The sequence below is a fragment of the Canis lupus genome, chromosome 3, assembly GCF_048164855.1.
Source record: "Canis lupus baileyi chromosome 3, mCanLup2.hap1, whole genome shotgun sequence".
NCBI lineage: Eukaryota > Metazoa > Chordata > Mammalia > Carnivora > Canidae > Canis > Canis lupus.
In genome coordinates, this window is record NC_132840.1 from 36,333,124 (window position 1) to 36,346,424 (window position 13,301).

A 13,301-nucleotide genomic window follows, 5' to 3' on the forward strand; every position below is an offset into this window, starting at 1 on the left:
AGAAGTTCCAAGAACCACTCAGAAAGACTGAATGAATTCAGCAACTGTCACTTGATTTGGCTTTGCCTCATCCTGAAAATAAGAACTCTTTGCTAGACTGGTATTGGCTAAAAATCCTCCTTTCCTCAACCATATGGATATTACTTTTCAAAAGGTCTGAGGGACAGAAGCTTTTGGTGTCTGAGATTTTAGGGTGTTTGGCTAATCAATACCGTAGTCACTAATTAACCACATCTCAATGAGAATTGAGTGAGTTCTGTTAGTTCCAAACATTAAATTCATCTTACAGGTCCCAGCCTGAAGACATCTTTAACTCTCTGAATAATTTTATTCATTCTAAATAATATAGGGTAGGTGACATGTTTGCTGCTGCCTTTTTCATCTTATCTTTGATGATTTGTCAGCCTGGGGTAACCATTCAGGAGAAGGTGAACCGGTGAGTTGGCCATAAATCTGCAAAATTTGCACATAGGGATCACCTAGTGGGGAGATAAGGCACTTTCGTGTTTGCAACAGGCTACTTTAGGATGGAATGCGACCTTCTCATGTCATTACCAATCCACTGAAGGAGTGCAGGACAGTGAAAGAAGCATGCTCTTGGAGTCAGATGGACCTTGGTATACAAATCACAGATCTAATACTCAAGAGTTGGGTAATCTGGAGTAGGCCACTTAATCACTTTGAGCTTCAAGTTCCCTATCTGGAAACAAGAATAATAATGCCTCATCTGTTAGAGTTAATGAATATGAAATAAGGTCCTAGAATATAAAGTATACTCAGCTTAATAAATAATAATTCTCTTGAGTAATGCTGGGTAGCTAACCTCTACTTATCTGTTTGTGAATCTTGCAAATTCCCATCTCAGAGAGCTTGAAGGAGGATACAATTAGGTAATGTTAATAACATCATCTTGGGAAAGGCAAGAGACTATAGAGATGCTGGGTCATTTCATTCTTAAAATGTTTACCTTTTGCTGCAGGGTAATAAATGGAAGTGATATTTTCATATGTACATTGCAATTATACCAGTTTCATTTCCTTGAATTGTTCAACCTGGCTTCAGGTTTTACATCAAGTATTTTGTGGTGCTTAAACAGGCCTTAATTTTAGCTTTGGGGTAGTGTAAAAGCAGTCCTTATCTCCCAAACACTGAAGATTTTAAGTTTATTCAAGTTCTTGTTGAGTGATTTAATTTTGAATCATTATTGCTTTTAAATGCTAAAGCAAGACAGATTTCCTTTACATAACAATTCAGAAGGGGGAAAGGCATTTTTACAAGCAGTTAATTTGTAACTTGTATTTAAAGCCAATACACTTTTGAAAAATCAGAAAATTCACCTCTAATAATTAGAAGATAAAGGCGAGAAAATGGTGGTAAAGGAAATCTCTGCTGAGATATTCTTAATTATAAAAGCTTATCATTGTAATCCTTTTTGAAAATGAACAAAGAGTCTTGATGTTTGATGAACTTATCAAATAAGACAGACCAGTGAAGAGGCAAATTTGAAGTCAACGCAAAAGAGAACCAATTAAATACTTCACAAAGTGCTGAAATAGGAAATCATGGGGTTTTTGTATCTAATGCCAGTATATCTGACCCTGGTTTTGAAAATGGAAGACTATATGGTGAAATAATTTTACTAGGTTCAAGTTATGGCCCTGGTATTTACTATTGGTTTGATCTCAGGCAAGTTATGTAAGTGTTCTGAGCTGTAAAATGGGAGGAAATTCAGAGAAACAAATGGATGAGAGTACTTAGGACAATGCCTGGTACTGAGTAAGCATTCAGTGGAAGTTACTGCCAGCGGTTTTGTGTGATTATTATTGTCATATTTTGGTCTTTCCATTCTCTCTGATGGTTGACAAAAATTAGAACAGATGTATAATGTGCCTAATTGGCAGGGATCATCAAGATTGGTCAGTGATTTCAAACATTTACAAAATTTAACAGTGGCACTCTTTTTGTCCCAAATAAAATCTTACATGAAACGTAAGAGTGAAAAAAACAAATGATATACATTTACGTTTTAAATGGTACATTTTAATTTTTAAATTTTTTTAAAATTTGAGGTACATTTTTATTTTTATAAGCTCTTCTTTACCATTTGCTTATTATAAACTCTTAATAGAAAAATGAGATTGAGAAAAACATTTTAAAATAATGGTGATGAAAATCAGTTGTAATATCCAGTCTCAAATACCAATGGATCCCCATTACATATTTTATATAAATAATACATTTTGGCATGTGTGTGTTTAAAAAGTTTAAACAAATTTCAGTTCTTCATTTATGATAAAGAGTATGATCTCTTAGTCAATATATCATGTGCACTCAAAAGTTTGTATTTATGGTTGTTGGCTGTAGTGCTAAGTCATTAAATTAAGCTGGTTGGTAATGTTGCTCAAGTTCGTGTCTACTTGTTCTATTTATTACTGAGGGAGTGATGTTGCAGGCTCCAGCTACATTTGTGGATTTATTTCTCCTTTCAGTTCCTTTAGTTTTTGCTTCACATGTTTTAAAACTGTGTTATATCTGTCTATCTATCTATCTATCTATCTATCTATCTATCTATCTATATTTAGAGTTCTTATACATTCTTGATGATTTGCCCCCAATCATTATGAAAGTCTTCCATTATCCATAGCAATTTTGTTCTGCAGTCTATTATTAATATAGCTATACTTGCTTTCTTATGATTATTTTTTGCATGATGAGTTTTTCCAATATTTTATTTTAACTTATCTGACTCTTTGTACTTCAAAGTATGCTTCAAAGCATGTAGATAGCACATAGATGAATTTTGCTTTAGTATCTAGTCTAACAATCTCTGTCTTTTAATCATAGTATTTATACCACATATATAAAATGTAATTACTGATAGCTATGCATTTATCATCTTTTTATTTTCTACTTGTCCCATTTGTTCTTTATTTCTGTTTTTTATCTTTTAGACTTAATGTTTTTTCTAATTCCTAATGATTTATTAGCTATTCTGCTTTTTTTTTTTTTTTTTGCTGTTGTTCTAAGATTTACATATATATCATTAATTTATCACGGCCTACCTTCAAATAATATCGTACCACTCCTGATATCATTTTTATTCTCACTGAATAACTTTCTTTGATATTTCTTGCAATGCAGAATGATTTTTGGTAATGAATTCTCCATTTTGAGTGGTCTGAAAAAGTCTTCGTTATACCTTATTTTGAAGGATATCTTTGTTGAATATAAAGTTCTAAGTGAATTGTTTTATTTTCTTGCCACATCACTTTAAGGATGTCATTCCATTATCTTTGGCTTGCATAGTCTCTGAGGAAAAATCTGCTTTCCTTTTTGTGTAGTGTCATTTTTTAAAAAATGACTACTTTTACAATTTTCTCTTTATTATTGATCATCAGCGATTTGATTTTGATGCACCTTGATATGGTTCCATGGGTTTATATTTCTCACCAAATTTGAAGAAAAAAAGTTTTGACACTATTAATTCATATGTTCTCTGCCCCGTTGTCTCTCTTTTCCTTCTGATAGTCCAATTGCAGACAGGTTAGACTGCTCAATATCCCACAGGCCACTGAGACTCTGCTCTTTTTTGTTGTTGTTGGCAGCATTTTTAAATCTCTTTGTTTCATTTTTCATAACTTCTATAACTTTATCTTCAAATTTGCTTATCTTTTCTTCTGTAGTATTTAACCTGTTAACCCATTCAATGAATTTTTCATTTCTGTTGTGATGATTTTCAGTTTCAAAAATTTCATTTGGTCCTCTTTTACATCTTCCACTTATCATGTTCATCATTCTCCCTACATACTGGGATATATGTGCATTAACTCTTCTAAAGTTCTTGTCTACTGCTTCCATCATTTCTATATCACAGATCTTTAGAATTAGGACTGACTCAGATGACATCTGGTTTAATCCACTCATGTGGCAGATAAAGAACTTGAGCCCCAGGGAGAGAAGGGGCATGTTATGTAACAACCAGACCTCTCTGCCAGTCATTTTAAGAATACTGGCCAGTTAATCCTCATTATGTTCCTCTAAGATTATTGTAATTATTACCCTCTGACTGAAGACCAGAGAAGAAACAAAGCAGTTTGACAGGTTCTAAATAACTCAACCACCTAGTGAAACAGGCAGGTCTTCTAATTGCTGGATAAGTGTTATCTCCACCATTCCTGCTACCCTCACCCACCAGAAAAAAAAAAAAAAAAGTTTTATTTTTTTTTAACTAAGCACACATTTTGAAAATATGACATTTTCAACCAAAAATTTCCACTGATGGAGAACAAACAAAATTCCTTAGAGGAGCTGATGGAAACATGAGTAAGGACCTCAAACATGGAGGATGACCACTGTTTTTGTTAAATAGGCCACAGAGGCAATGGATCCTGTGAAGTTTAAGTCATGATCCTTCTCTTTATTGTATTTATTTCATAAGCATCTGAGTGTGTTTACCAAAGTACCATGGGCCAAGGCTATGTGACTATTTTCTAAGGTTGTCCAGATAACTGGAAATCAGTATGTACTCAACCTACATGAATTTTTAACTAATATGAGCAGCTGGAATAGTGGATGTGACTCAGAAGTGAGTCTTGTGAAGGTGGGAACTTTGGTTCAGGGTGACTAATCGTTAGCTATACTTCAAGGGGCACTGGGTATGGGCTTCACCACATAGTGGCTCCAGAATTTGGACAAGTAAAACTCTCTAAGACTCAACTCTCTCATCTATAAAACAGAGATAAATAATTCAATGAGTGCTTCTCAGTAGTTAGGGGAGTTCATTCATATAAAGTACTTAGCACAAAACTTGGCACATGATAAGCTTCTAGAATATTATTTTTATTACTCTCTTTCCCTTTAGTCAGAAATCTTTCATAGCATATTTTGGAATGCTAACACAATACAAACATTGTAGTGTCAAACAGCCTTCATTTAAATCCTTGCTTTGCCATTTTACTATCTATATAACTTTAAGCAAGCTTATTTCATCTCCTCATGAAGCTGCTTTACCTACCTACAAAATGGGTGTAATAATTCCCGCCCCACAGCGTTCTTATAAAATTTAAGTGAAATAATGTAAGAGTGAATGAGATAATATATTTATACCCAACATTTGTACTGAGTTCCTACTATATGCAAAGTACTACCTTTAGCACTAGTCTACAATGTGAACAATATAGTTGTGATCCCTGCTTCATAGAACAAGCAGTGTAGGGATGGAGATAAAGTATGAGAGGAGCTATGTATATGGCATAATGTTAACATAGGGTGGGCAGGTCAAAGAAATCTACGTAGAGGAAGAGAGGCTTAACTGAACTGGGAAGTTTCAGCCAGATGGACAAGGTGCGATTATGTAGAGGAAACCGAATTACACATGTACTGAAGAAAGCCTGGAGCATGCCTAGAACTAGATGTTCTGTGTGGAATTCTGTGTGTACACAGCACACAATAAATACTTTTCATTTGTTCATTTCATTAATTTATTCAGTACATACTCCAGGTATGTTAGGTGCTAGGTAGTCAACTAAACTGGTAATATTCCTACCCTCAGGGAATTTACAGTTTAGTGATAGAGTCGATAAACATATAAACAAAACATTTACTGTAATGTTTTGTTTATATGTTTAGTTTATATGTTTTTTTTTTAAAGTTTCCTTTTATTAACCATCTAGAACACTTCCATCCAGATCACTACAGCTTAAAATAGATCACTACCCTTTTGCAGCTATTTAGTAGCCAAGAGCAATGGATAAGATCCATACAATAGTTCTGAAAAGTTCACACGGTCAGTTCAAAACATCTGCTTCACCGAGCCTGATTATTTAAAAAGAATGATAAGAAATTAAACATCACAAATATGTTTTTATTGGTCACCATTAAATGTCTGAATTTTAAACAGATTCTTGGACTGGTGGTTCATATCCATCAGCTCGTTCAACTTTAGCACCGGTCTCATCCCCCGTAGCTTTTCCAGAACTACTACCTTCACCATGAAGCTCCATGAGTTTTCCCAATTGAAACTTGGGCTTCTTCAGCATTTTTACTTTTCTAACAAAAACATCATGGAGTGGATAAATAGACTGACAAGCTTTTTCTATATCTTTTCCGATGCTGTCTGGAATCAATTTATTGACCACTTCTTTCAAGTCATTTGTTTGCACCTCTCGGGTCATGATTTCCATCATCTTTTTCCGGATTTGGCGGACCTGTTGGTGCTGAGCGTAAGAGGTCTTCCGAATCTGATTATTGCGTTTTTTAGTAAAACCAACACAAAATAGACGAAGCAAATAACCATCGGTAGTCTTTACATCAACATGAGCTTCAATCATGGTCTGCCATTTTTTGACCATGGAGCACATTTTGTCACGGGTAAGATCCATGCCATGAAAATTAGTCAGGCAGTTTTTGCCCTGCACATCCTCAGTGATTAGCTTGAATTTCCTAAATGCAACTTCATCATTCTGCAGATCAGCAAGGCTAACTTCAAAAACCCGACCCTTGAGACCATCAGACGCAATTTTGGTTCCTTGCGTTCTTGTGACGTGTTTTTCCAATATTTATTATATTGAACATAGCTGGCGCTTTCACATCATACCAATCTTTCTTAGAAAATGGATCAACCACTTTCTTCTTGGCTCCCTTTTTGCCGCCTTTCGTAAGGCGCTTGTTCTTGCCGACCGCCATGGCGCTGCTGCCAGTTTATATGTTGTTTACGTGTTACAGTAAAGCTGTGATAAGGACTATGAAGGAAACAAATAGAGCTTTTTAATAGAGGATATTAGAGCAATAAAGACAGGCTGGCTGGTGGGGTTTCTCTAGAGTTGGCATTTAAGCTGATATATGTCAGATGGTAAGGAGAAGTCATGTGAAGAACAGGAGAGAGTGGAGAGATTGGCATGTGCTATGACCCTCCAGTGGGAAATGGCCCATTGTGCTTATGGCACTGAAGGATGGTAACAGCATGAGAGTAGGGGATGTGCCCTGAGAGGATGTCAAAAAGGTGGGCAGAGACCAGATCATAGAGGACCTTGGCATCATGATGAGGAATTTGGACTTTAGTTTATGTGTATTAAAAACCAACCAACCAACCAACCAGTCAAAAAACCACTGTAGGGTTTCATAAAGGGAGGAAAAGGGATTATCTGATTTCTAATAAAAAAAATTCATTCTAGTGGTTGTGCAGAGACGGGATTGAAGGAAGCTGAAGTGGAAGTCTTGGCCCACAGGAGGCCGTAGCAGTGATGTGGGGGAGAGATTATGATGCATTAAATCAGAATTTTGGCAGTAGAGGTAGGCAGAAGGGAAGGTGTTTGAGATTTTTCTTGAAAGTAAAATGACAGAAATTTCCAAAGGACTGGATGTGGGGTTGAGGGGGAGGAAGGAATTAAAGACCACTGCCAGTTATCTGGCTTGACCAACTACGTGTTACAGTGGTTCCACTTTTGGATGTGGGTAAAACTGAGAAAGAAACTATTTAGAAGAAAATTAAGAGTTGAGTTTTGGAGCCATTGAGCTTGCCATGCCTCAGAAGTACCAACCTGGTGGAGATCTAAAATGGAGCAGTTGGATAAAGAAAATAGGATTTCAGATGAGTGGTCTAGGTTGAAGATCTAAATTTAGGAAGCATTAGCATTGAGTCACAGGAAGCCCAGGAAATGGATCTCACCTTTCTAAGCCCGAGAGAAGCAGAAAGAGAAAAGAAAGGCTGTACTACTCCGTGAGGCATTCCAGTTTTTGGAGAATTCAAAAACAACTGGCCACAGAGGTAGGGAGGGAACCAGGAAGTGTGGTGCTGAAGTTGTCCAAGATAGGCCGATTTCAAGAAGGGAGCAATGGCTAAAAGGAAGAAGTAAGATCAAGTCAGAAAACTTTCCACTGGATTTAGCAACATGGAGGTCACCGGAGACTCAGCCAAATTTCAAAGTCAATTTAAAATAGTTCAGTTTCATGATGTAATTTCCATGTAATAACTGAATGGATCTCCCTTAAGATGATATAATTAGTGATAATAAGTCTTAAATATAAATTGAGCCAACTTATTAGGATGATCCCCTGGCAATAGTCAGGGTCAGGTCTTCTAACCTTCTAGCCGGTTAGTTGTTTACTGATCTCAGTTGCTGAGGTAGCCACAGACCAGGGTCAAGCATTTGACTCACAGGTTGCCTGGTCAACTCCAGGTTTAGGACCTTTGCCCCATGTGCCACCCTGTTTAAAAAGTCAAATGGGTAGCATCTCACAAATCCACAGCCCTCTACAGCATAGGCATTCAATACGTTTTTGATGAAGGTGGAGAGTTTTGATGCTCATATACAGAGTTGAGAAGGTTTTAGAGAAGGAACTGACACATACATCAGGCTTGAGCTTGGGGCTTTACATAAATGATATTAGTCCATATTCAAAGCAGCCTCACATGTTATTATTATCCTGTTTTTCAGTTTTAAGGAAATTGAAGTTCAGTAGGTGGCAGAAACTGGATTGCAATGCATGTTTGGTGGACTTCAAGCCACTTTGTGTCGTAAAGATGTGTCCGCAACTATGTAACACTCCTACAGATGCATGAAAAAAGAAATAATGTGCTAAAAAATGGGGAAGTGCTCAGTTGTACAAATTAGAATGCAGGATTTCTCAGAGCCTTCAGTATTTGCATTTTAAATGTCCAAAAGTAGCATGTTGTATGCAATGTATCCAAATGTATTTGACCATGTAACTTTTCTTCTCTTCCTTTCCAACCCCCAGGTTGAGCACTCCACAGAGCATACTTTGAGAAATCCTGCCATGGTACTAGGTTGGCTTGTGATGATTCTATAGATTAAAAAAGCCTAAAAGCCATATAGGTAAAGAAACTTGTTCACAGTGTCGTAACAAAGTAGATGTAAACTAAAAATTATAATGAAAGACTCCTGACTCTTAATGCTCTGTATTAAATGTGTTATTACTTGAGTAGATTCTCAGCAGCTAGGAGATGCACTTTTTTATTTTTTATTTTTTGGAGATGCTTTAAAACTATTTGCCAAGATTTCCTAGATCATAGGTTTATCCATGGTTCTCTAAGTAAATAAAAAAATGATACATGATACAATTCTTCTGGAAAGCTATTTGGCCATAGGTATCATAAGCTTTAAAATCACCTATATCTTTCAACCTAGCCATCCCATTCTACAGGATGTATCTTCAGGAAAGAACTTAGAATATGGAAACACTGAATCAATAATCTAATTTTTTGATGTTAGATAAGTGGAACCATGTGTAGCCATCATAAATAGTTTACATTTCTAGTACAGTATTAAGTGGAATATCAGGATATAAAATGTAATACTCAGTATGACCTCAATTATATTATGAAAATGGAATGAAAAAAAATGCAACAAAATATTAATGGTGGTAGGATTGAGGGTATTTTTTTCCTTTATGTTCTCTTTAAAGAGAATGTATTACTTTTATAATAAGCAAAAAATAAACTACAATTAAGGATTCATTGAATGGACACTGAGGAAGGCACTTGATGGGATGAGCACTGGCTGTTATACTATATGTTGGCAAATTGTATTTAAATTTAAAAAATATAAAAATAAATAAATAATTTAAATTTAAAAAGATTCATTGGAATGATAAGAGAAAATGTTGGACATATTGATATTGGTTAAAAGGTTGGAGCCCTATAATGACTTAATGAATGGTCCTTGTGTACTTTCTGTACTCTTGTTTCAGTGATAGCATTACTATGTGTTCTTCTGTCTAGACATCATGTCACAAAGCTTTTAAAGCTACAGCAACAGAGCATTGCTCTGTCTAGGCTGTTGCTTTCATGCATTAATACAGTTTCCTTCCATTTTGACATCATAATGCAGTCTCCGTGGGCTTACATTGACATTATCTTGACAATTTCATAGTGAGATACAAAACTAATGCTGGAGTCATTTTCTGTTCCCAAATCTTCACTTTATGCCTTCTACTCACTTTTTGATGGTTAGAACCCTGTCTTTCTCCATGTTCCTATACTTCAAACTTTTATTATTTGGAAAATCTATCAGAAAAATGACATATGGACAGAATCTTGAGCCATTTGAAAGTCCGGCTACCAGGATTATTGAATTAGCTTCTAACTGGAAATTAGGTTCAAATAAGTTTCTAAACAATGTCATTCTATTTCCTATACATTGGTTTCATTTTTTTCTCTTCTTTTCTTTCTTTCCTTCCCTCCTCCTTCCCCCTTCCCTTCCCTCCTCTTTTCCTTTTTTGTCCATGGTGAAGACAGAAATTAGACAAATATTACAAGTGTGATAATTAAGTGTTGAGAAGATGTTCAGAGATTGACTAAATTATATGAGGGGGGGGGAATACTTCCCTAGAGAACTGACGATTAGGATGACACTGAAAGATGCCTAGGAGTTAGCCAGATAAAGAGGTAGATAGTTGGATTCATTTAGGATTGGTTTTTGTAGGTAGACATGATTAAGGGAACAATGGAGTCCAGGAACTTAGGACATAGTTATAGATTTAAAATGATAGATCATGGAATCAAAACTAGTTATAAAGAGAAATGAAAATAAGAGAGGATTTTTTTTTGTAGATTTTAGTTTTTTATTCATGAGAGACACACAGAGAGAGGCAGAGATATAGGCAGAGGGAGAAGCGGGCTCCCTGCGGGGAGCCTGATGTGGAACTCAATCCCAGGACTCCAGGACCACACTCTGAGCCAAAGGCAGTTGTTCAATCAAATATTGAGCCACCCAGGTGCCCATGAGGGGATCTTATTGATAGAAAGCTTAAGTGTCAAGAAAGTAAAAGCCCCAAAGACATCCAAATAAAAGTGCACTGGGAATCCTTGAGCATATAATACAGGAGAAGAGTCCCCAAATAACTATTCACAGATAACTCATGCATTAGTGATTTAGAAGAGGAGCTGTTTCAGAGTGAGAAGGACCAGGATATGACCATAGAAGATAGTGAGGTGAGGAAAAAGTTCCCTGGAGGTGAGGAAAAGGAGTGACCCAGGGGCAAGTGTTGGATAGCTCATTTATGGGGATGACCGAGTTTCTCAGGGTGATGGAAGGAATTGGAATAGAGAGGAAGATTGTGAGCTGAGCACTAAAAATTTTCTTTGGAGGGGTAGTAGCACTGGCATTACATACTAGCAACATTTTATAGATCAGAGTTTCTCAAAGTATGATCTGCAGGCTCCAGGGAGTCCTCAAGATCTTTTCAGAGAGAGGGTATGTGAGTTCAAAATAATATCACAATAACATTAAGACATTTGTTCTTTTCACTGTGTTAATACTTTCATTGATGATGCAAAAGTTATGGTGGATAAAAATACTGTGGTCTTGGTACAAATTGAGGCAATGGCCTCAAACTCATAGGAAAGAAGTTAAGTTTTACTTAAGAAAGTCTCTCTTTGGGGCATCTAGGAGGCTCAGTTGGTTAAGCATCTGCTTTTGGCTCAGGTTATGACCTCAGGTTCCTGAGATTGAGCCCCCACATCAGGCTCCCAGATCAGCAGGGAATCTCCTTTTCCCTGTGCTCCTGCTCTCTCTCTCTCTCTCTCTCTCTCTCTCTGTCTCTCTGTCAAATAAATAAATAAAAAAACTCTTTTTTTTTTTTTGAAGTCCCTCATGGGGATGCCTGGATGGCTCAGCAGTTGAGTGTCTCTGTCTTTTGCTCAGGGCATGATCCTGAGTCCCACATCAGGCTCCCTGCATGGACCCTGCTTCTCTCTCTGCCTATGTCTCTGCCTCTCTCATGAATAAATAAATAAAATCTTTAAAAAAAAGTCGCTCACGAAAGAGTCAAAATCATTAATTCTATTAAACCTCAATCTTTGAAAAAAAATCCACTTCAATCTTCGAATACAAGTTATTTAAATATTCCATGTGATAAAATAGGGAGAATGCATTAGGAACTTCTGCCGCACTGAAGTATGGTGGTTGTTTTGAAAAAAAGCAATTATTGAATTGTAAGTCAAAGCAACCACTTTTTTTCCTGGAACACTGTTTTTACTTGACAAAATAGCTGCCAAACTATGGTTATTCAGGCTTAGTTATTTGGCAGACATTGTCTCAAAGATGAACAGAGAGCGAGTCATCACTTCAAGGAAACCAAATAACATTATTTGTTACCAATGACAAGATTTGAGCTTTCAAAAAAATTATAATTTTGGGAAACACATCTATTGAGCTTCATGAGATCACTGATGATATTAATAAATTTGACCTTTTTATTTTATTTTATTTTATTTTATTTTATTTTATTTGACCTTTTTATATTGGAAAGGGAAATGTGTTAATTCTGTTAAGATATGCGTAGTGAACCATTGTTTTCCAAATTTCCAATGCCTAAAAAAAAATTTCCAATGCCTGGTGTTACAAAAGTCATGTATGAATGCCAGATCCATTCAAAGTACACATAGATCAATGGACTTCAGTGTAACAGGGTGCAAAAATATTCATTGACATGCTTTCAGATTCCACATTGCAACTAATCTTTAAGAAATTACCACTTATCAAGTTGTGGTATAGTGTCAAAGAAGAATACCCAGTCTGAAAAGACTATTAAAATTCTTCTCAACTATGTAACATTTCAATTACATAAGTCTACGAGGCTGATTTTCTTTATAGGTCTCAACAAAAACAATGTAAAGCAATAGATTGAATGAAGAAGCAGAAATGAGAATCTAACTGTATTCTACTAATCCAGACATCAAAGACAGTTGCAAACATGTAAAACAATGACACACTTTTCACTAATTATTTTTCTTAAGAAATGTGTTTCCAAATAAAATTATGGCATATGTTGTAACATGTAGTGAGTTTGATATTGCAATTTTAAATAGAAAAATACATATTGTTAATATTTTGGTTTTGATTTGAATGTTATATCAATAGATGTAGCCCACTTAGACAAAGGCTCTTTGGAGTACTCAGTAATATGTAGTGTAAAAGAGTGCTGGGATCCAAGTTTGAAAACCAGTGTTAAAGACGAGTATTGCTTTGCCCATAGCTCCTTGTCTTGGGTGTCATCATTCGTCATGACTCATGGAATAATTAGCATGAGACTCGAAGCACCCTTTTCCTATACTAGGGTGATAATCGTGCCATTTGTCACAGAAGAGGCTGCCTGGTTCTCAGAAGTTATGATAAAATTGGTGGTAACAGACAATCTTTGTACACTCTTTGTTCAGTGGGCTGACCAGGCTCTAACACTGAAATAGCAGCAATGATGCTATGGAAAGGAGCTCACGCTTGGAGCCAGGCAAGCTTGTGGCTTGTCCACCTCACTCTGTGTGACCTGGACAAGCTCTCTCA

At 36.1% G+C, this 13,301-nt stretch overlaps 1 protein-coding gene and 1 pseudogene across 3 annotated transcripts in view; one reads left to right on the top strand and one right to left on the bottom strand.

Annotated features, from left to right (window-relative positions):
- The first annotated feature begins 269 nt into the window (after positions 1-269).
- C8A (complement C8 alpha chain) overlaps positions 270-13,301 on the top strand; it is a 65,073-nt gene continuing 52,041 nt past the window's right edge. The window contains exon 1 of one of the 3 annotated variants that reach the window (XM_072820390.1): positions 270-436. In XM_072820390.1, coding sequence (XP_072676491.1) covers positions 360-436 — 77 coding nt within the window. In that variant the 5' untranslated portion in view covers positions 270-359. The remainder of the gene's footprint in view (positions 437-13,301) is intronic. The other 2 variants (XM_072820392.1, XM_072820391.1) reach the window with 2 other exon arrangements.
- On the bottom strand, positions 5,843-6,691 carry LOC140630371 (small ribosomal subunit protein eS1-like; annotated as a pseudogene).